This window comes from Pleurodeles waltl, chromosome 2_1 (genome assembly GCF_031143425.1).
Source record: "Pleurodeles waltl isolate 20211129_DDA chromosome 2_1, aPleWal1.hap1.20221129, whole genome shotgun sequence".
Classification (NCBI taxonomy): Eukaryota; Metazoa; Chordata; class Amphibia; order Caudata; family Salamandridae; genus Pleurodeles; species Pleurodeles waltl.
The window spans coordinates 822,882,325-822,907,017 of record NC_090438.1 but is presented as its reverse complement, the minus strand read 5'-3'; the positions used below and the strand labels follow the sequence as shown (position 1 = coordinate 822,907,017).

At 43.8% G+C, this 24,693-nt stretch overlaps 1 protein-coding gene across 1 annotated transcript in view; it reads left to right on the top strand.

Moving 5' to 3' along the window:
* MBOAT1 (membrane bound O-acyltransferase domain containing 1) overlaps nt 1-24,693 on the top strand; it is a 359,954-nt gene that overhangs the window by 231,504 nt on the left and 103,757 nt on the right. The window contains exons 5-6 of the mRNA XM_069218765.1: nt 15,323-15,378; nt 18,697-18,751. Coding sequence (XP_069074866.1) covers nt 15,323-15,378; nt 18,697-18,751 — 111 coding nt within the window. The remainder of the gene's footprint in view (nt 1-15,322; nt 15,379-18,696; nt 18,752-24,693) is intronic.

Below are 24,693 nucleotides of genomic sequence, written 5' to 3'. Positions count from 1 at the left end.
AGATCATGGAGTTGTCACCCCAATACCATTCTGGTATTGGGGGGAGAATTCCATGATCCCCCGGGTCTCTAGCACAGAACCCGGGTACTGCCAAACTGCCTTTCCGGGGTTCCACTGCAGCTGCTGCCAATCCCTCAGATAGGATTCTGCCCTCCTGGGGCCTGGGCAGCCCCAGCCCATGAAGGCAGAACAAAGGATTTCCTCTGAGAGAGGGTGTTACACCCTCTCCCTTTGGGAAAAGGTGTGAAGGGCTGGGGAGGAGTAGCCTCCCCCAGCCTCTGGAAATGCTTTAATGGGCACAGATGGTGCCCATCTCTGCATAAGCCAGTCTACACTGGTTCAGGGATCCCCCAGCCCTGCTCTGGAGCGAAACTGGACAAAGTAAAGGGGAGTGACCACACCCCTGACCAGTACCTCCCAGGGGAGGTGCCCAGAGCTCCTCCAGTGTGTCCCAGACCTCTGCCATCTTGGATTCAGAGGTGTTGGGGGCACACTGGACTGCTCTGAGTGGCCAGTGCCAGCAGGTGACGTCAGAGACCCCCTCTGATAGGCTCTTACCTCTCTTGGTAGCCAATCCTCCTTTCTTGGTAGCCAAATCTCCTTTTCTGGCTATTTAGGGTCTCTCCTCTGGGGTATTCTTCACATAGCGAATGCAAGAGCTCACCAGAGTTCCTCTGCACTTCCCTCTTTGACTTCTGCCAAGGATCGACCACTGACTGCTCCAGGACGCCTGCAAAACCGCAACAAAGTAGCAAGATGACTACCAGCAACCTTGTAGCCTCATCCTGCCGGCTTTCTCAACTGTTTCCTGATGGTGCCTGCTCTGGGGGCTGTCTGCCTTCACCTTGCACTCGAAGCCAAGAAGAAATCTCCCGTGGGTCAACGGAATCTTCCCCCTGCTAACGCAGGCACCAAAAGACTGCATCACCGGTCCTCTGCGTCCCCTCTCATCCTGACGAGCGTGGTCCCTGGAACATAGGAACTCTATCCAAGTGACCCTCACAGTCCAGTGATCCTTCAGTCCAAGTTTGGTGGAGGTAAGTCCTTGCCTTCCCACGCTAGACTGCAAACCTGTGTACTGCGTGATTTGCAGCTGCTCTGGCTTCTGTGCACTTCTCCAAGGATTCCTTTGTGCACAGCCTAGCCTGGGTCCCCAGCACTCCGTCCTGCAGTGCTCAACCCTCTGAGTTGGACTCCGACGTCGTGGGACCCTCCTTTGTGACTCTGAGTCAGCTCCGGTTCACAAATCTTCTAAGTGTCTGCTCCAGTACGTCTGCGGGTGCTGCCTGCTTCTGCAGGGGCTCTCTGAGTTGCTGAGCGCCCCCTCTGTCTCCTCCTCCAAGGGGCGACATCCTGGTCCTTGCTGGTCCCCAGCAGCATCCAAAAACCTCTAACGCGACCCTTGCAGCTAGCAAGGCTTGTTTGCGGTATTTCTGCAACCTCCAGCACGCCGTGGGACATCTTCCATCCAAAGGAGAAGTTCCTAGCTCTCTTCGTTATTGCAGAATCCTAAGCTTCTTCCATCCGGAGGCAGACTTCTTGCACCTTCATCCGGGGTTTCCTGGGTTCCTGCCCCCCCTAGACACTATTGTGACTCTTGGACTTGGTCCCCTTGCCTTGCAGGTCCAGGAATCCGTCTTCAGTGCTTTGCTGGTGTTTGTGGTTCTTGCAGAATCCCCCTATCACGACTGATATTGTGTCCTATTGGGATAGTAGGAGTACTTTACTCCTACTTTTCAGGGTCTTGGGGTGGGGTATCTTGGACACCCTGGCTGTTTTCTTACAGTCCCAGCGACCCTCTACAAGATCCCATAGGTCTGGGGTCCATTTGTGATTCGCATTCCACTTTTGGAGTATATGGTTTGTGCTGCCCCTAGACCTATGTTCACCTATTGCATCCTATTGTAATTCTACACTGTTTGCATTACTTTTCTTACTATTACTTACCTGTTTTGGGTTTGTGTACATATGACTTGTGTATATTACTTACCTTCTAACTGAGGGTACTCACTGAGATACTTTTGGCATATTGTCAGAGTACCTTTATTTTTAGTAACTCTGAGTATTGTGTTTTATTATGATATTGTGCTATATAAGTTATATAGTAGGAGCTTTGCATGTCTCCTAGTTCAGCCTAAGCTGCTTTGCCATAACTACATTCTATCAGCCTAAGCTGCTAGAAACACCTCTATTCTACTAAAAAGGGATAACTGGACCTGGCACAGGGTGTAAGTACCACAAGGTACCCACTATAAGCCAGGCCAGCCTCCTACAGCTACACTCTGCATTACTCCATTCTATGCCACTACACTCTGCCCTACACCACTCCACTCTACTCTGCACCACTCTACTCTATGCCTTTTCACTGTACGCTAGTCTTCTTTGTAACACTGCACTCTGTGCCACTCTTTTCCACACCACTGGACTCTATACCACAGCACTCTACTCTGCACCACTCTACTCCACTTTCCTGCACTCTACCCCAATGCACTGTACACCACTCCACTCTACACCAAACTACTGTGCATTGTTCCGCTCTGCACCAATCCACTCTATGCCACTCTAATCTACTCTGCATTCTACGACATTGCACTCTATGCCACTCTATTCCACTCTGCGCAATTCCACTACACACCTCCACTCTATGCCATTGCCATATATCTATCCTGCGCCACTCCACCCCACTATATTCTATGCCACTGTACTCTCAACGCCAATGCACTCTACACCACTTTACTCAAAACCAATGCACTCTGTTGCTGCACTCTACGCCACTCTACTGTGCACCACTCTACCCCACTGCACTCCAAGACAATGTAGTCTACACCACTCTACTATACACTACTGCACACTACAACAGTTTACTGTGCAACACTGCACTCTCATCCACTGCACTCTTCACCACTGCAATCTACTCTGCTCCATTGTACTCCATATCACTCTATGCCACTACACTCAGCATCACTCTACTCTATGCTACTGCATTCTGCCCTGCACCACTCCACTCTACCCTTCACCACTTTACTCTACACCACTTCACTCAACACCGCTCTTCTCTGTAACACAGCACTCTGTGCCACTCTTCTCTGCACCACTGAACTCTATGCCACTGCACTCTACTCTGCACCACTCTACTGTATACCATTCTCCTGCACTCTATGTTAATGCACTGCACCCACTACACTCTACACCACACTACTGTGCATCGCTTTATTCAACGCCAGTCCACTCTAAGCCACTCTGCACCACTGCACTCTACGACATTGCACTCTAAGACATGGCGCTCTACTCTGAATCAATCTACTCTATGCCACTTCACTGTACAATGCTCTATTCTACTCTGTGCCATTGCACGCCACACTATGCCATTGCAATCTACCCTGCACCACTCCATTCCACTCTATTCTACGCCACAGCACTCTATGCCACTGCACTCAATGACAATTCCCTCTACACCACTTTACTCAAAACCAATGCACTCTTCACCACTCTACTCTGCACCACTCTATGCCACTGCATTCCATGCCAATGTACTCTACACTACTCTACTATATCACAGCACTCTACAACAGTCTACTCTGCAACACTGCACTCTCTTCCACTCCACTCTACACCACTGCATTATACTCTTCACCTCTGTCCTCTACGTCACTCTCTGCCAGTGCTCTCTATGCCACTGCACTCTCCATCACTCCACTCTATCCCACTCCATTCTGCATACTTTACTCTGCATACTTTACTCTATGCCACTTCACTCTACATCACTCTTCTCTGCAACACTGCACTCTATGCCACTCTTCTCTGCACTACTGGACTCTATGCCACTATGCAATCTATTCTACAACACATCTACTCTACGCCACTCTCCTCCACTCTACACCAATGCACTGTACGCCACTACACTCTGCACCACACTACTGTGCATCATTCCACTCTACGCCAATCCACTCTAAGCCACTCTAATCTACTCTGCACCACTACACTCTGTGACATTGCACTTTAAGACATGGCACTCTACTCTGAATCAATCTACTGTACGCCACTTCACTGTATGCTACTCTATTCCACTCTGCACCATTCCACTCCACCACCCCACCCTATGCCATTGCAATCTACCCTGCACCACTCCACCCCACGCTGTTCTACGCCACTGCACTTTATGTCACTGTACTCATTGCCAATGCACTCTACACCTTTTTACTCAAAACCAATGCACTCTATGCCACTGTGCTCTACACCATCCTGCTCTGAAGAGTGCACTGCAGGCCACTATACTCTACTCTGTAACACTATCTGCCACTGGACTCTATGCCACTCTACTCAACACCTTTTCACTCTGTCACTTTACTCTGCACCACTCTATGCCACTGCACTCTACACCAATGCATTTTATGCCACTCTACTCTACACCACTGCACTCTATGACACTCTACCTTGCAACACTGCAAACCCTGCCACTCTACTCTGTACAATTCTACTCTGCGCCACCACACTCTATCCCACTGCACTCTACTCTGCACCACTCGACTCTATGCCACTCTGCGCTGCAACACTGTACTTTGTCACTTCACTCTATGCCAGTGCACTCTACACCACTACTTTATGACACTCCATGCTACCCTGCACCACTCTGCTGTACAACACTCCATTCTCTGAAACAGTCTTCTCTATGGCAATGCACTTTACGTCATTCTACCCCACTCTGTGCCATTCCACTCTATGCCAATACACTATAGACTACTCTAATCTGCACCACTCTAGGACACTGCACTGTACTCCTCTACTCTATGCCATTGCAGTCTACCCTGCACCACTCTGGTCTACCCTGCACCACTCCACGCTAACACACTTCACTCTACTCAGAAACAGGCTACTCTACGCCACTGCACTCTATGCTACTCTACCACATCACTGCACTTTACGCTGCACCACTGTACTCTACTCTACACCACTGTACTGTACACCACTGCCCTCTATGCCACTCCACTCTAAACTACTGCACTCTACGCCAATGTACTCAACACCTATTTACTCAAAACAAATGCACTCTATAGCACAGCATTCTACACCAACTACTCTGCATCACTGCACTCTATGCCACTATACTCTGCAACTCTTTATACCACTGTACTCTGTGCACTCCACTGAACTGAACTCTATTCTTCCCTACTCCACTGTACACTATGCCACTGCTCTCTGCAGCACTCTACTCTGCACCACTGCACTCTACACCACTGCACTCTATGACACTCCACTCTGCAATACTGCACTCTCCACCACTGAACTTCACACTACTCTACTATGGTCCACTGATCTATACTGCACGCTATGCCACGCTACCCCATTGCACGCCAAGTCACTGCACCCTATGCCACTCTATTCTACTTTGCACCACTGTAATCTACACCTCTGCACCACTCTACTGTGCACCATTCTACTCTGTGCCAGTGCAAGCTACGCTACTGTACTCGCCACTGCACTCTACACTGCAGCACTCTACTCTGCACCACCCATGCTCTATGCTACTCTACTGCACTTTACGCCAATGCACTCTGTGCCACTACAATCTGCATCAGTCCATGCCGCTCTAATCTGTTCTGCACCACCATACCCCACACCACTGCACTCTACACCGCAGCACTCTACTCTGCACCATTCAACTCTATGCTGCTCTACTGCACTTTACTTCAATGCACTCCGCGCCACTACAGTCTGTATATCTCCATGCCGCTCTAAACTGTTCTGCACCACCACACCCCACACCACTGCACTCTGCATCACTCTACTCTATGCCACTGCACTCTGCGTCACTCTACCCTACTTCACTGCACTACAGTGCACTGTACATCACTTTACCCAAAACCAATGCAGTGTACGCCAGTGCATTCTATGCCATCTACTCTGCACCACTGTACTATACGCCGCCTCACTCTAGGCCAGTCTACAACACTCCACTCTACTACTACACTCTACGATACTCCACTCTATGACACTCTGCTCTGTTAAATTCTACCCCACTCTATGACACTCCACTCCACTCTACTCTATGCTACTCCACTGTACAACACTTTACTCACCTCTACAACAATGTTCCACTCTATGGCTCTCAATGCAACTCCCTCTATGCCACTCCATGCTACTTTACTCTCCTCTGTTCCACTCTACTCTACACTTTACTTCACTATTTGTCATTCCACTCTCCTACACTACTCCACGCATTGCCACTCCACGACAATCTACTCTGCTGTACGCCATTCTGCGCAACACCCTCTACACCACACTACTCCGCTCTGCACACCACTCCACAACACTCTATGCCACTCCACTCTGTGACACTCTACACCACTCTGGCATTCTATTCCACTCTATGCCACTCAACTTTACTCCACTCTATGCCCTTCCACTCTATGATACTTTATTCCCTCCATGATACTCCACAACACTCCACTCAACTCTACTCTACACAACTCTACGCCAGTCCGTAACACTCTACTCTACTCCACTTTACAACACTCCGTGCCATGCTCCTTTACCCCACTAACATTTAGTCATGCTAAACAGCAGCCGTGCTGGTAAACAACATGGCTAAAACATATTGTGAAAGCCAAATGTTCTTGCATAGGCGAAAATTATTTGCTTTGTCAATGCTTGTTCTGTTTAGAGAGCAGTAATTTTACTGCATCAAGAAATGTGCAAAGGCCACTTAAGTGCACAGGAAATCCGTGCCAACAGGATGGTGAAAACATTGCATCTTTAAATGCAGGAAAACATGCAAAAACTGCTTATCCGTGTTAATCCATATTTACACCAAATCTGCAGTATTACTACGATTGAATTTGTGGTAATAAAGCTGCTGCAAACATTTTAGTACACAACAGCCCCGACCTTCTCTAAATTAAGGCTACAGCACTACATATTACTTTTCCACGGAGAAGGGACTGCGTGAGGCTTCCAAGCGTTTGTGTCTTATATTTTTATGAAACAGACACCGAGTAAGAGGCGCAAAGCATTTAATTGATTCATGCGCAAATCCCCACTTTACGCAAATGTTGGGGTAAACTGCAAATAAGTGCACATATGTGGTTGGAAGGATGCACGGTAAGAGAAGAGTCATTTTATTGTTTTAGCATTCTGGCAGATAAGTTTACGAACCAGGCCTTCTCCGAAGCTGCCCCTGCACTCTGGAATTCCATTCTGTTCTCTTGTCAAATTCTAGTCTGAACTTTACTTCACAAGAGTCGGGCAAACGAGGCATAAACCTCCTGGGTGACAACTAAATCCCTGCAGTTGGTCGCCATCTTTCCCACTATTTAAGCACAGGGGCTCCTGAAAAAAAACACCCTGGAGTCAGGTTACACCAATGTTTTATACTTTTTAAGTTCTTTCTGCATCAGTGGCGGTTTTTTTATTGGGGCGTGTGGGCGTCACCCTCACATACCCCTGTTTGTTTGCCAAATTAAATGCTCAATTATACTGTTTATTCCATCTTTTTTTTGCTGCACTGCGCGGCATGACCCAGGCAAAGAAGTTACAAGAGAGGGTGGAGGAGCCTCCGCTCCGAGCCTGCATTCTTGATGATTGGCAGATGCCAGGACTCCTTGAGGTGAAGTGCGCATGTCAGGTTGGATGGGTGCATTGCTCCGACCAGCCTGACATGCGCACTTGCACCCTCTCTAGACTCTGCTATGCTATGAGACGGGGATTGTTGTTGAAACCTGCAATGCTCCAAATGAGCGTTGCCAGCCCCTGACCCAGCCAATCCTCGCGCTGTTGGAGTCATGGGATGGGTACAGTCCTAGGGAAGGTATTGTCATATCTTCCAAGCGCACTGCAGGTATGCCCGCACGACTGAAGAGGAGCCTGAGGCAGTTGGCAAAGACACTTGGGTGATGGTGTTTAAACTCTCTTAATTATAATAAGCAGATCAGCTCGATTTGTTCAAATGTAAGAGCCAGTTTTATATTTGTCTTCATTTTATAGAAGGTGATGTGTGCTCGAGGGCTGTTTGGCATTAGAGGTAAGCAGTACACACACCATACCTTGCAAAAGTGAGACCAATTGTTTATGTGTTAATATTTGAAGGGAACAGACGGGTGCAAGCATTAAAATACTCCAGCACCATTTACCCTTTCCTGGTGCCTGGAGGCGATAGGATGTTGTGGAAGGGTACTAGTACTCTTTGCAAGCACAAGGCTCTTAAAGTGCCCTCGCTGACTCGTACTGGCAAGCCCATGGTGCCCTGCGTACTAACACTGCAAAAGAAGGGTAGTGACGAGTCATGTACCCTGGTTCAGGAGTCCCTCCCACCAGAAGTATGCTCTGGCACATCAGAAGTAGGTGCTGATGTGTGGAGTTCCTAGTGGGGCAGTGTAGGAGGCTGGCCTGGCTTATAGTGGGTACCTTGTGGTACTTACACCTTGTGCCAGTTCCAGTTATCCCTTATTAGTAGATTAGAGGTGTTCTAACAGCTTAGGCTGATAGAGGTAGCTATAGCAGAGCAGCTTAGGCCGAACTAGGAGACATGCAAAGCTCCTACTATACCACTTATATCACTTAGCACTATATCATAAGAAAACACAATACTCAGAGTTACTAAAAATAAAGGTACTTTATTTTAGTGACAATGTGCCAAAAGTATCCCAGAGGATATACTCCCTTAGGAGGTAAGTAATATACACAAAATATACACACACAAACCAAATCAGGTAAGTAAACAGTTAGAAAAGTAGTGCAAACACTGTAGAACACAATAGAATGCAATAGGAGAAAATAGGCCTGGCGCAACACAAACCATATACTCCAAAAGTGGAATGCGAACCACGAATGGACCCCAGGCCTAGTGTAGTGTGTAGAGGGTCACTGGGAGTGTAAGAAAACACTAAGGGTGTCCAAGATACCCCACACCAAGACCCTGAAAAGTAGGAGTAAAGTTACCCTACTACCCCAGAAAGACAGTAAAGTCGAGATAGGGGATTCTGCAAGGACAACAACTGACTACAAAGCACTGAAGACAGATTCCTGGACCTGAGGACCTGTAAAGGAAGGGGACCAAGTCCAAGAGCCACGCAAGTGTCCTGTCCAGGGGGGGCAGGAGCCCACTAAACCCCAGATGAAGGTGCAAAAGGGCTGCCTCCGGGTGGAAGAAGCCGAAGATTCTGCAACAACCGAAGGTGCCAGGAACTTCTCCTTTGGTCAGAAGATGTCCCACGGCGTGCTGGAGAATGCAGAGTTGTTTCCACGCAGAAAAACCGCAAACAAGCCTTGCTAGCTGCAAGAGTCGCGGTTGAAGGTTTTGGGTGCTGCCAGGGCCCAGGAAGGACCAGGAGGTCGCCCCTTGGAGGAGGAGACAGAGGGGGTGCTCAGCAACACAGATAGCCCACGCAGAAGCAGGCAGCACCCGCCGAAGCACCTGAACAGGCTGAGGATGACAGTCCACTCAGAGCAACAAAGGAGGGTCCCACGACGTAGGAGTCCAACTCAGCGAGTTGGGCAAGGCAGGACGGAGTGCTGGGGACCTGGACTAGGCTGTGCACAAAGGAAGTCTTTCAAAAGTGCACAGAAGCCCGAGCAGCTGCAGTTCACGCAGTACACAGGTTTACTGTCTGGCGTGGGGAGGCAAGGACTTACCTCCACCACATTTGGACAGAAGGGCCACTGGACTGTCGAAGACACATGGACCCAGCTCCTGTGTTCCAGGGACCACCCTCGTCAGGATGAGAGGGGACGCAGAGGGCCGGTGATGCAGAAGTTTGGTGCCTGCGTTAGCAGGGGGAAGATTCCGTCGACCCACTGGAGATTTCTTCTTGGCTTCCAGTGCAGGGTGAAGGCAGACAGTCCTCAGAGCATGCACCACCAGGAAACAGTTGAGAAAGCCGGCAGGATGAGGCGCTACAGTGTTACTGGTGGTCTTCTTGCTACTTTGTTGCTGTTTTGCAGGCATCCTGAAGCAGTCAGCGGTTGATCCTTGGCAGAATTCGAAGAGGGAAGTGCAGAGGAACTCTGGTGAGCTCTTAGATTTGTTATTTGGTGAGATGCCCACAGGAGAGACCCTAAATAGGCCACAGAGTAGGATTGGCTACAGAGAAAGGTAAGCACCTATCAGGAGGGGTCTCTGACGTCACCTGCTGCCACTGGCCACTCAGAGCTGTCCATTGTGCCCTCACACCTCTGTATCCAAGATGGCAGAGGTCTGGGACACACTGGAGGAGCTCTGGGCACCTCCCCTGGGAGTTGCTGGGCAGGGGAGTGGCCAGTCCCCTTTCCTTTGTCCACTTTCGTACCAGAGCAGGGCTGGGGGGATCCCTGAACTGGTGTAGACTGGCTTATGCAAGGAGAGCACCATCTGTGCCCTTCAAAGCATTTCCAGAGGCCAGGAGAGGCTGCTCCTCCCAGGCTCTTCACACCTATTTCCAAAGGGAGAGGGTATAACACCCTCTCTCGGAGGAAATCCTTTGTTCTGCCTTCCTGGGCTGGGGCTGCCCAGGTCCCAGGGGGGCAGAAACCTGTCTGAGGGGTTGGCAGCAGCGGTAGCTGCAGAGGAGGCCCTGGAAAGTTAGTTTGGCAGTACTCGGGCTCTATGCTGGGGACATCCTTGTTCTCCTAAAAATGATAACGCTCATTAAGAACAGTGCGCGGTTGCGAAGACGAAAAATCATGGAACTTTTGTGTTGAAAGTGCGCTTGCATAGTTTAACCCTTTCACTTTCCTGGGAATATTCCATATCATTCCATGGATACTACAATGGAGAAGTCACACGCGAAGACAGTGCTGGCAGTGTCAATAATGAATTTCATGCTGCGGTGCTCTGAACAGCGCAGAGCAATATCTTTGGAGGGATGTAATCTTTCTGGTGTCATTTTAGTTTAATTGGATGCGGAAGCAAATCACTCTAATCTGGACCCCATGCTGATGCTGACCGTGGTGTCACTAAGAGCCCGAAAGGGGTAGTCAGCCTGAAACCATAAAGAATTTAAAAAAGACGGCACACTTAAAATTGTTATTAATGAATGTGTTTGAACCTTTGCCGCGTAATTAAACAACATAAGCACAGCCAGGAAGGTCTTTTATTGTTGTGCTTGTTTTTCTTTTTTTTTTCATTGACGCAAACAATGTTACAGCATCTACCTCTTTAAAGACTTAGGCCCATATTTATACTTTTTTAGTGCCGCATTTGCGCCTCTTTTTGACGCAAAAGCGGTGCAAACTTACAAAATACAATCGTATTTTGTAAGTTTGCGCCGCTTTTGCGTCAAAAAATTACACAAATGAGGCAATAAAAAAAGTATAAATATGGGCCTTAGAGAGCCCCAGTGGGGTGTTTTATTCACGTTTCATTTTTTAATACTGTGCTGTGATGGTATCTGCCACGGTGGCATTAATGAGAAATAAGGAAATCTGTGAGGTACTCATCATTGTTATCTCAAAGTTGTGGTTATACTGAATGAGCAGCTACCTACATTTATTATTATATGAAATCCCTCTTTATTGATGTCATAACTACTCTTTCACAGTTGCCTTATTAACCTTCTTGCTTTCTCAAATTTGCTTGAAAATGCACCATCTGCCCACTCTTTTTTCAAAATTTTCTCAGGGGGAGAAACCCCTGAACCTCTTTTATGACGGTCAGACTCACTTGCTTCACTCACTCACCACAGGTCATTCATCCCCAACTTTTACGCCCAACCACTTTCAAATGTCACCAGCCACCACTGTTCTGCATATGGGTCTCGTCATACATCTATTTTACATTTGACTTTAAAGCACCGCTTAATTTGTGCCGGTGAAAGTGCAGGCAAACTTGGTACCTAAGCAACAGAGAGAAAGGCAGAAAACAGAGAACGAATGTGGAAGAGAAATATAAGAAAACATTGACAAAAGAGAGCAGTGGTAAGAGGAAGCCCGTGAGAGTGAGATGAAGACACGGAAAGTCTATGGCGGTGGAAGAAAGGGGCCTGAGGTGGATTCAAGATTAGGCATCACTGGCAACGGCGACCCGGGCATTCGGACGTTCCTGCAGTAGGCATTGCACTTCCTCCCTGTGTGGCACCAAAAAGTCTTGCTCTCTTGGTGTAAAATCCGTACCTGTTATTGCATCACTGCTGTTCTGCAGCGCTCCATTGCCCTCAATTCCAGGGTCTCGCTATACAAAACTGCATAATTAATTATAAAAGTAAAGCCCAACTGACTCTACCGATCAATAAATATATTGAATAATTGAAGCGGTACGTGTGAAGCTATTTATTCGTTTTACATTTATCGAGCCACTGCCTAGGATGTTGGTCACTGGTCTTGAGCGTCAGGCATGGGCTGGCGGTCTGTGCTTTGTAAAGACAATGGGATACCCGCAGCCAGAATCCCATTGAAAGCACTAATTAGAGTTCATTTCCTGAGTAGCACAGAGGGATTTCAAGCTACCGCTCAAGCTTAGTTTCTAGATCGCTGTAATTAAGTTAAATATCATAGTAATTAAACTCACAAAGAACTTATAAAGTGTCAGATGCATTTTACAGTTTTGCAGTAATCCACAGACTGCAGTTTGCTCCTCAGGTTACAGGTCTTGAATGAGACTTAGATGATGTGCAACGTGGAGTCAGACAGCCAGTCTGCCATTGTTTAAAAACTCGGGGGCAGAGGGTGTGAGATATTGTTACCCGTGTCCCCTCAATTCAACAGTTGGGATGGATATGTCTTCCCTCTCCTCCATAGTTCCTGCGCCACACCCATTTCTCATATTGCAAAAATGAAAAGTCGAAGTGCAACCAAGAAAGGGAAGTCATCTCTACTTAAATCTTTCACATGTGGATGGCATGTTGACACACTTGACCACATATTGACTTTATTTTATTTTTTGGTTGTTTTATAGAGCGCAACTATGCCCCCTAAGTATGTTATGTCAGGGCGCTATGCAATGGATATAAAACACACAGAAACATATAAACACATGAGCAGCAGCTAAAACGGTTACAGTAAAGCGGTAAAACAAAATAATGTCATGATTACAAACCAGAGCATAAGTAAGTTAGAAAAGCATATAGGAGAAAGAGAAGATATGTTTGAGAAGAAAGTCCCGACAGCTGACAAAAATAGTTGAGAATGTCTGTCCAGAAGACAGACTGATGATAAAGATGTATATATATCAAAGGGCCTTTATGGCTGCTCTCCTGGACCCACCACACATTATACCTGAGAACCATGCAAGGCCAGATTCACAATTTGGTTTCTGTGAGTAGGTGTGACTTACTCTTGTTGTTCTCCTGGCTTACTCCTGAAGATCAGGAGCTGGAACTCTTTAGTAAGCTAGGTGTGCTCAGTGCTTGAAATCGAAAAATTGAGGTGCAGGTTATTGGCTTATTTCTGAGAAGTGCTGGTACTCTCCAATTAAAAGTATTACGTTTTTCTTGAGAAGTGTAGGTACTTTCCCTCTCAAAATAAAAAAGTGCTGGTACTCCATACTGGACAGTACCGGCCCATTTAAAGCACTGGGTGTAACACAAGAGTAAGTGACAGCAGAATCTTTGTGAACTTGGCCTGCTGTATCATAATTGTATTGTGATGCTTAGCGGCAATTAAGTTTGTGGCCTGCACCATCTAAACACAAATCTAGATAAAATGTGGTACTGAGATTTCCTGTGGTTATTTACGGAAAGCTAAGTGTATGGGTGCCATTAGCATTGTACTTCGAAGCCTTACCTCAGTGGCAGAAGACTAAGGTATAAATAGGTTGGTCTTATGTTTGATGTCCATCTATCCTGGGGAGGTCCTGGGTAGTAATAACTCACTGTACTGTAGAAACATGTCATCTGTAGAGGCAGCATGCGGGAATCCTAAAAAAGGGGTTGTTGGCACTACCTAGGAGTCAACTTATATCCAATTGCAGTAGCTTTTACGCAGCCCTTCCTACCTCTGGCGAGGCACAGAAGTGCTTTGCAAGAGGCATCATGTGACACTGTAGGATGCTACAACATGAGGACGTTTGTCATCGGCGTTGAGTTGTAATTTATCATGCTGTTATCATGCAGTTTGTAAACATGTTGCCATTCAAATTGTCAAGCAGCTAGTTATATAAAGTTCTAACAATATGTCATATCTTCTGTCCAGAAGTGATTTTGCATTCAATCATACGGAAAGTCAAGCAGGTGATGGTGCATGCAGTTGAGTTGTGGTCAAGTGGACAATTGAGCTGTGGTCCTGCAAGCGTCCAAGTCTGACATCATGCAAGCGGTTTTGCAAGGGTCATACCGATAAGCATGTGCACGTGCATGCACATACAAGTACACGTGTGGATGCCGTGTGCTCACTTGACAGAGTTTGTACTGCTGTTCGTATCATGACAGCTTTGCACTAACCGTAGTTCCAACACTGAATGTATCATATCTTTCAATGGACTAACTGAAGGTAAAATGCCAGGTTGCCAGAACAAGAATGTTGTCTGAGGAAGAGGCCTGTGATCATTCGCAGGCTTATGCACTTTACCAACCTAACATTTTATTATCAGTTACTCCACTAGAAGTTTAGGAACCGAGAGTGTTGGGTTTTTAGACCTGACCAATGCGACATTCATCCTTTGTTTCACACCTATCCTGAAGAAATGCTGAAAAATCTGAGGTTTGTATTTTTCACGTAGGTACGGTGCTTTTGTACACTCAAACGAGTGTTTACGAGCATGAAACACCCGAGTTATCCCAAATTAGTAACACGTATGTATGGGAATATTTTCGTCGTGCCTACTAAATACATGAATAAACACATTTTTGAAACTAGATTTTATTGTTTTTTTTGGTTTAGAGCATTATAACAGACATGCATTACATAGGTATAATCTTTCCTTAGGTGGGAGTCATTTCCTTCATAGTAATGCATACGCTCGTTACATATGGATTAACACATTTGTAAGTTCATCTTTGAAGGAAAACTAAAGCCTTAGACTGTTTAAAAAATGACCAGAAGATGACCTAAAAAGCAAACAAATCATTAAGAAAGATTACTCTTGGCATTGTGTCATGATATAAAATCAGCATCTTGGGCTCAAGATCTAAAGTAAATTTAACATCACAATTATGTCACTTGCAATTGGAAGAAACGAAACTTATCTTCTTCGAAACTAAAAATCGAACAAACAGGAGCATTACATTGCAAAACTAAGTTAAGGTGATTTAAGGTTCACTACAGACGCCTAATAACAAAGAATATTCCAGGCTAAGATTTAAGCAAAGAAATGGCAATTGAAGTCCTCTGCCCTAGCTAACTTTGTGTTTTTAGTGAGGACTAGTGTAAAAGCTGTATTTTGCGCTAAGATATTTCTGTTTTTTTCTTTCTATTACAGTCCAATGATGATTATTACACAGAAGATCACTACCCTTGCCTTCCAGGTGCATGATGGTAAGTGAAAAACTGTACTACTTTATAAGGGCTTTGCTATGTGTTCCTTGTAAAATGAAATACATTTATGTGTTTGGCTGTCTTTTTGTTGTGTGGACCTTTGACCTATGGTATGGAATGGTTAATTATTTCTTCCTTTTTAGCCCAACCCATTTTGGGGGTATATCTTAGGGATTCGCCCTTGCAACTCCCAGTTTTATGACTGCCTACAAGGGAGACTACGTTTGAAACCCAACGTTACTTAGAAGCTGTGACAGGAGAACGACAGGGCCCAATCCTGAATAGTCATCGCAGATGCTACAGTGCCCGTGCTCGAATACAACAGTAGGAGTGCATAGCTAGAAGAGGGGGATGGAAATTTCCATTCACAATTTCATCAGTAGAGTGTTGGTATGCAAGTAGCAGATTGGAGACTGCACAGCATTAAAATGGAGTTAACACAAGTGTGCCTGATTATGAAGTGAGAATAGAGTCCCACACGGACACATAAATCCACTCACGAGAGGTACAGATGCCACTTGTCATCTTTATCCTTTGCACCTAAGTAAAAAGGGAGAGGGTGTCTCCCAGATACTATCACAAAGAAAGTTCGCCTTCAAGGAAATGGTGCTTGTCAAAGCTAAAAGTATGATTGATAGGGTGGCCGCACTGTCCAAGAAGAATAAATCACAGTATTTCAAAGGCCTGAGAAAGGCATGATGAATACCCTCTTTAATTGTCAGAGTAGCAAAAGTGTAATAGGCTGCAGAGACCAGGGGCAAGTCATTTTCAAAAGAGAATTTGTGCCACCTTGCAGAAGAGCATTCCTCAAAAATGGTATCATTAAACCGTTACCAGTCTGCATTCAAGAAGCCTCCTTGGTGCGTGTTAGACTGATTGGAAGCATTCGAGCAAAATGACATTGCCCCGCTGTATTTCACAATTATATTAGGTAGATGATCTCCCCACATTGCTCCAGTTTGAACTATGTCCATTGAAAAACAGGTACACAGGATCTTCATTGTCTTTAATGCCAAAAAAAGTATTTGAACTTGTACTGAGAAACTTGGGATACTGAGATGTGGCAATTGATGAATGCAAGCGGTACTCAAAGTTGCTCGCCATCGTAAAGCAACAAATGTAGTTGTTTATGTAAAATGCTGCAACTCTCGTGTTCAAGGTGATTGTGGTAGCAGAGTGTCATATGAGCCAAAAACCGACATAAGGATGCACCCCACAAGCCAATGATGTTAATGATGCCAGGCAACCTTACATGGCTTTCCCTATTGAGATAAGCCAACAAAATCTCAAAATATACATTTTAGACAGCAACTATATCTACCTCATTCCATATTCTTTACTTTTTGGCCTCTACTAGTACGTGGCCCTTCAATTGCTAACTTCAGAAGACTTTTTGATAGATAGAAATAAAAATACATTGTGAGAGTGTGAAATGACCTCTTCCCAATCGATACATATTAATACCTCCACAACCATTACAGTGCCAGTTGATTACAATGATATTGAAAAGGGCAGTTGCCATGACTGGCAAAGTTATTATTCTGTCTCTAATACTGGTAATTTGTGGTCTACTACATACCGAGGTCTTGGCTAATGTCATGGTTTGTATCAAAAATGATTTATCACTATATTGGTTCCAGTGTGATGGGTTGCTCCCCGCCAATACTTTTCAAAAGTCAAATAATGCTAAAAAACAATAAAGTATGACTATGTAGTTGGAGCTTTAATTCAAAGTGTGGCTTTCTTCATCTTCTATGAACTTACCAGGTCCAGCTAAATCTCCAGGCCAAGGTTCATACTCCTATTATTTCCTAGTGAGCACACTAACATGACTGACTCAGAATCATTCCTCTGGATTTTGAAAATTTAAAGATGATAAGCTTGTTGACACTATCGTAGATAAGCTGATACGATAAAAGATGGAGTACCTTCACAGGATCTAGGGTGGTGATCCTCAGGAATAGATGAGGTAATGTGTCCCTACTGATAAGATTCAGCAATGAAGTAACATAATCAATTAAAAAAAGCCGACTTGAGACAAGTAAAAGTGAGAAACCATGAAGGTTATTCATGAATTAAAGTGCATTACAGAAGGCAAAAAATACAGGGAGACTCAAAGTCAGTTATTTCAAGTACAGGGCACTAGCTTAAAGCTTAGCTATGATTTGTCAATAATAAATGCAGCATAAAAAATAAAGTCTCTCTTCAGCAGAATCATAAATTATTTAAAGCCAAATAAAATACCGTAAAGTATTATAGGTCTGCTCTTTAAGACTCTAGAATGCAACCCAGAAGTTCAAGACTCAAGTCTGTCAACCAAAAGGCTGTCTCAAACCCAATATTGACCTCCTTTTACAATAAAATTCACAATAACATTTGCACAGTCATTATAAGGGGACTAATCACAATGTAGAACTAATACAACATCATCTAATATCAACCTCTAAAACCATGCTTATGGATATTAATGTGTTCTATCTGACCGAATGTCTTTGGGTGTCACAGTACCAATCTGTTTCTACTAAATAATAACAGACACATGGAATGAATGGCCGTCTGATTTCTAGCAGGAAAGGTCTTTGCAGTGGTACATTGAATATTACTGCTTCCCCCAAAGCTCATAAAGAGAAAAGAACAGCGTGTCATCACAAAGCATTAGTGCACAACTTGCTGCGTAGGGTATCAGAGAGAAATTAAAATATGGCCACATTTTAAATCCAAGATGGAGTCTAGGGCTAGTCTGGTCAATGCTAAGAAAGCAGTTCTGTAAAGTGCAGTGTTGTCATTTTTAATGCAAAATATTCACGATACCAAGCAAACATTATTTGTAATCAAAATAACTATCAAACCATAATCTGTATTATTTAAATATTTTAATGAAAGTGTAGTGAATGAAAAAAAGTTAATCCATACCTGACATTAAAAAAACATGATTAAATACAATCAATAAATAGCAGCGTATAGTTGACAATGCTTAACTTAGCAGCCAAGACACGTTGACAATAGAGACTAGAATAAACTATAACCATACATGTTGCACACCAAGACTTCCTCTCTTGTTTCAGTTCATTGATATGAAATAATATGCACATCATGCTTGATAGTGTTCATAGCGTGTAATCATTTCTTAATACAAAAAATTCCACGGGGCATGTAATGTGCATACCTCTATTCAGTTTTAATTAAGAAGTGCTTTACAAACCGAAAGGCTGACTCATTTGATTTTAATGTATGGTTTCCACCTGTGCTTTAAAAAGTCAAAGTGTCCATTTAGTAATGTTGGTGTCATATTCTAAGGCTATTTTATTTTCCTAATAGGAATTGGCCGCAAGGTGGAAGATCTCACCCCTGACCAGCTTCAGAATGCTGTGAAGTAAGATATGTTTTTTAACCAACAGTTTCCCACTCATGCTAAATACAACTAATTTTATATTTGTCTTAAAATAGTTGTCTTTGGATAATAGTTTTTATAAACATGAGTTTACAATCATATAAACCTGTTAAAGTTCTGTTTTTACTATATACAGATTTCAAGGCTAATTATTATATTTCAGAAATCAACATTATGGGAAGTGTCTTTGTTTCTTTCTCACCAAAATAATTTTTATAGTTTCCTTAGGAAGATCTAAACCGAAGTAGGCACCTTTGGTCCTGATTCAGGTGCCCTCTACACTATGAGTAAATGACTTGCCATGATCACACTGTCAGAAACACAACTTTTTGCCAAGCTCTAATTGAGGCATGGGAAGTAACGGATTTTTTTAGAAGACATTGCATTACCGTCTTTTATCCAGTATTGCATTCAACAGTACATAGGACATACAGCCCTATGCGCTGTGCACACACACCCCACAGTATACACCGTTCTGTGCCCAGTATGCGCTCTCAACTTTGAAGGTTCTACAAGCATAGCTTCTCAGTTAGAATTTCCTCTGTCAAGCACTGTGCAAGTGCCAGGGATTCTAATGTAGGCGTGACAAAGCCAGAAAATATTCCAACAGTGTTAGCATCATCTGGTTGAATCTAGCTAAGACTCTACGAAATGTATACAACCTATTCCAAATAAGTTACTATTAACCCTTTAGACGCACCTAAAAGACATTTTAATGTTTCTATAGCAGAAAGATAAGGTATATTCCATTGTTGTCATGACACATTACTCTGCATTATTTATATAAATTGATGAAGAGTAAAACTGATTTCCACTATAGATGCTGAATTGGTAAGTGATGCCCTTAAGCCTTCTAAATGTAACCAATAATGTTGACAAGGCCAGGCGATGTTCCAAACATACCTATTGCAACGTGTTGTCACATTTGTCAAAGCTTTACTGAAAGATTCACCATCAGTGATGCCTGTTGCACTTCCAAGAAGCTGAATGTTTTTGTCATACACAGGAAAAATGCTACAGGAGCTGTTTCAGATAGTATTCAAACATGACCCTCTTCAAAGTTTTTGGGCCATAATCAGTAAAGTATTGTTTCAATTGACTGGAAATCATTTCACAATAAAACTATTTCTCATCATAACCGGCATCAACTTCACTCAGCTTATCAGTGTTTAAAATTACTATTTCTCCTAATAATGGTGCTAAAGACGGAGATAAACAAGATGTTTCTAGATGCTAGTACCTTATGGTGGGAAGAAGTCTTAAGAACAAAAATTTAGGCGTACAGCTGAGAAAGACTTGTGAAAGAAAGTCATAGTTTTGAATACCCCAAGAGGGTGATATGAGGAAATAAGACTGTGTGAATGGTTGTGCATTTTTGATTGACTAACCAAGGAGTCAAAATTCACGTGCATGTAAAATTATTGTATTTCTTTGTTCCTTAACACTTTGATTACGTTTTTCAAAAGTTGTTGCAAGTTAAAGCGAGACAAGGATCTTTGGTGTTCAGATAGCTCTTCTTGTTGTCACAAAAAGAGGACACAAAAGCTTTAAAATATGCTGGTTGCTGGTGGTATTGATTTCAAAATGTTGCAGGATCAATAAAAGAAAAGAAAAAGAAAATGTAGCAATAAATCCTCGTATTAAGGCTCCTCCTAGCAACCAAAGTCCCACCTGACACAATAAATTACAATTTAAAGGTGTCAAGTGTCTCCTAAAAAGATATGCGTTTAGGAGGAAAAGCCACAAAGGACAGAGAACACCTCCTTTGCAATATAGGTAACTCTAGACTGTAGTTCATAGCTAATAGTTGATGCATAAGTTGAAAAGCAAGGCACTAAAACCATTCTGAAATCAGGGTTATGAAAGAACCATGTAAGGGCTTCTGAAAGAAAGAACCCCAAAGTAATCCTGCTCCAGAAAAAGAGTGCCAGAACTAATTGACAAAAAGGTAACTGAGTGGGCAGTGAATTTGGGAATTAATATGTTGCAATGCATCTTTTGCTAGCCCACACCTTCTTACATATAATCTAGGCAGGGAATGATATCACAGGAAAAAGGGCTGGCACCAGTGCTTAATTTGTAAATAAAAAGGTGCTGGTGCCCAAAGCCCTCCTCAAACACGTGGCTGCTGCAATTAAATGTAAGAACATGGAATCCTTAGGCAGCGTAATCCTGAAGCCATCTCGGGCCTCTTCAATCCATATAAAGCCACTCGCTGCCCCTTTCGGCTCACTCTAGCAGCTTTCTACTTTCTCTCTTTGTGACGCCTTTTCTGTTTCCCTTCATCTATCTTTCCCATATGTGTGCTCAGCACCGGAAACAACAAGCACAAATTAAGCACAGGCTGGTACTATATTGTATTAGAAACTTCAGGCAGCGAACACTGATGGGACCAACATTTTGGACCGGTATAGATATAAGGCTGGTCATACTTACTCATCCAGAAAACAAGGTGTTTCTCTGAAATATATGGCAAAGAAACAATCCCATGTTTTCACACCTGCACACTTTGCAAATTACTTTGCTAACTGCCTTTTGTATTCCTTTCATGCGTATTCTTTGATGCGTACAGACAACCCCGCCAAGTGGCTGTGGCTACAGAGATGCTGACCTGGCAGGGTGAGGCAAAAACTCCCACCACATGCAGGATGCGAGAATTAAAGATACAATTGTTTCTCCTCAAATGGGGCAATGCCAGGTGAACACGCTGTCACCACAGAGTCTTGTTCTTAAATGTAGCAGTTTTGTGCTCATAGACTCAAATGCATAAAAAAACTAATGTTGGTTTCATTTTAACCGGAGACAAAAGGGCTTGCCAAAGGATCCTCATGTCTGATCAAGAGTGTTACCTTTGGGTTATGAACAGTACTAAAACTGCTACCTTTGGCCACTTCAGTAGGAACTGCCATTTGGCCAGTGCTTCTTAATGAGGCTGAGTTGTGTCATGGGTATGAATTGATATAGAAGTCATCTCTTTCCCTCAGACATTCCCTCAGAGAAAACCACCAAGCTTACCATTGGTGCCACAGTAAAAAGGAGCAACATAAATTATCCAAAATTAATTTGGATGTGCCAAACATTGTTGTGAATAAACAACATTAGAAATTGTGACATCAAACATCAAATTGAAGTATATCCTTGATCAGAGAACATTTCTTAAAAGTGTTGGAGGCATAGCAGGCTGACCCCCATAATACAGACAGACTAAGGCATGTTACATTCTGTTTCTGGATTTTAATTGTACATGCTGTGGGAAAAACAGTTCACTATTGAATAGTGGAGCACAGTTTGTTTATGATATTCTCGTACTAAAATTGATATCAGAGATCAAGCCAGGTTCTCCTTTTGTTAGGACAACAAGTATGTCATACTCTTTAGCCAACTTTTTGACTTGTCCATCAAATTAAATGTGTCTGATTCACATTGGTACAAGGGCGTTTGTCCTGTTTTTCTCTTTCAGTATTTTACTGAGTTTTAAATCAATGATATGTTTGTGCATATTATACTACTTGGGTTCTCACATTAGTCACATTCGACTAGGGCCACCAGAATTAGGTGATTCTGTGGCCACAGTGTTATCCGCAAATTATGGATTTGCTGCATTTGCCTCAACCCCATCATCTGGTGCATAATCTGCAGATTTTAGCATGTGAATGTTTCTGCTCAAACTGATCAAGTGTTACTAAAGACATGATAACACATGTTACTGTGCAGTGGAAGGCCCCTTGCAAAGGTTGACTAGTCGTCTTTTTGTTGCTTATTATGGTATTTTGGTGTTAAACTGGTACTAACAAGTTATATATTTTCCAAGACAGTGTTAAGGTGTAAAAATGTCAAAATAATGAAATAATGCTGTCATAAAATGTGCCTCGTTGTGCTGCATAATTTGCCTTTTTTAACATAATTTGGTGAACCCTGCTGCATAATTTAGTCCTCCCCTGCTGAATAATTCCAGTGAATCTGCATTAAATATAGCATCAATTAAAACTGTACTAATCCAGTTTTGACAGTACTCCTGTTTGGAGTAAAACTGATGATGATGAAGATGATGATTATGATGATGGTAGAAAGAATCAGAATCTCCATTTCTAGAACTTGCACTTTGATGGAACATTGGGGCACCAACGTACTCTTGAAATTGCTTAGGGCATTTTCGTTTTTACAAAATTCAAATAGGAATACAATGTCAAAAGTACTACAGAAAATAATTGCCCTCTACTCTGATGGCAACTCGCTCCCATTCCAGCCATTGCCAGGCTTCTCCCAGCGACGTGAAGAAATATGCAGAGTTGTCTTTGATTACCCACAGCATAGCTGGGTATATAGGAGTGTGTATTGCCGGCCCAGTTGTCTTAGTTTCACCTTCACCTCAAGGAAAGAGGTCCTCTGTCTTTGGAGCTGTTGAATATAATCGGGAAATAGGTGAACCATATTGACCTCTATGATACAGGGGCTGTGGGCCCTGGCAGTGTTTAAAATCTGGTCCTGATCCCTAAAGTTTGACAGTCTGGCACACATTGACTTAGATGAGCCCCCAGAGTCAGTGGGCAGCTGGGTACGCTATATTCCCTTCCCATGAAAAACAAGGCAGAGGGGGTGCTGTTGTAAATGTTAGTGATGCACCACTCTTCCATGGAGAGTTCTGCTGAATGTCCCCCAGTTTTCTCTGGAAGGCCCGTTATTCGGCTATATCATGGTAGCACTAATAGCCCTCCAAGACCTCCGCTCATTCCTAGAGCCTTTCCACTGAAGTAGCCAAGTCTTGAAGTCTGACCTTCATCTCACCCATGTCTGGAGTCAAGCGTCCTGCGGCATCCTTCACTTCTGTGTCCACGGAGACCAGTTTCCTGTGGTTCACTCTGAGGGCCCTAAATTGAGTGCCACACCTTCAATGTTTGTTTCCAGGAGTTTTTCATATCTGCAGTGGCAGCCAGGATCTCCCCCAGCTGGTCTGCCTGGTTCCAGCCAGGGATCATGTTTGTGTCCTTTGGCCAAAGGCGTCTTATCCCTTTTTGGCTGAACCATTTGTGGCCCTGTCAGGTCCCCCATGTTCAGGATCAATTGGCCGCCAAGACTGGTGCAGCTGAAGCCACAGATCCCTTCTCAGTATCTCATGCCACGCACTCTGTTTTTTGATGCCATAACACTTAGGATAGAACTTACATTATGGTTAACACTATTGTGCACTATTGTCCCCAGAAAGGAATGTTACCACATAGCCAGTGCTCTACTAATATTCCCCCAATCATATCAAAATTAGTGTGATATATTTGAATTCCCCATATAGAGAAATGTTTAAAGTGTCCCAGTGTCAATGCAGATGTTGGTAGGGATAGGAGGCTCTAAGGTATGTCTTGGCAGAAGACCACTGTCCTGTAGTGTGCACGTTGTGCTGCTTATTACACCAGCATGCTAGCTTTCAGGCAAAGCCTAAAAAGTTTGCTTCCTGTCACAGGATGTCTTCTACTCGAGTTGCCTTTCAATGAGCTCCAACAAACAGGATCTACTGTACCTATTTTTTTAATTTGTTTATTTGGTTTCTTGTATTGCACAGACATTGCCCCAAAGGACATTGTTATCAAACCCTCACACCAAAAAACCCAGAGTGCCACAAAAATCCATCCTCTCACCACCACTCCTCAGCATTTGCATGAAATTGCTGCTAGATCTAATTAACTGTTTCTGAGTTACTCCATATAACTTTGTGGAGGATACACTGATAATTCTCAAACTGGAAAATCCTAACAATTTAGAAAAGTCAAAACTCAACAACTGATTGTACCTGTAGCTTAATGGATAATATGAAACCCCCTCAAATTAAATGCTTCAAAACTCGAAATACTAACCCACTGCAAATGAAAGACTCATAATTCACCACCTTTCTGGCTAGATAGCTTAGACTTACACCAAGAATAGCTACAGAG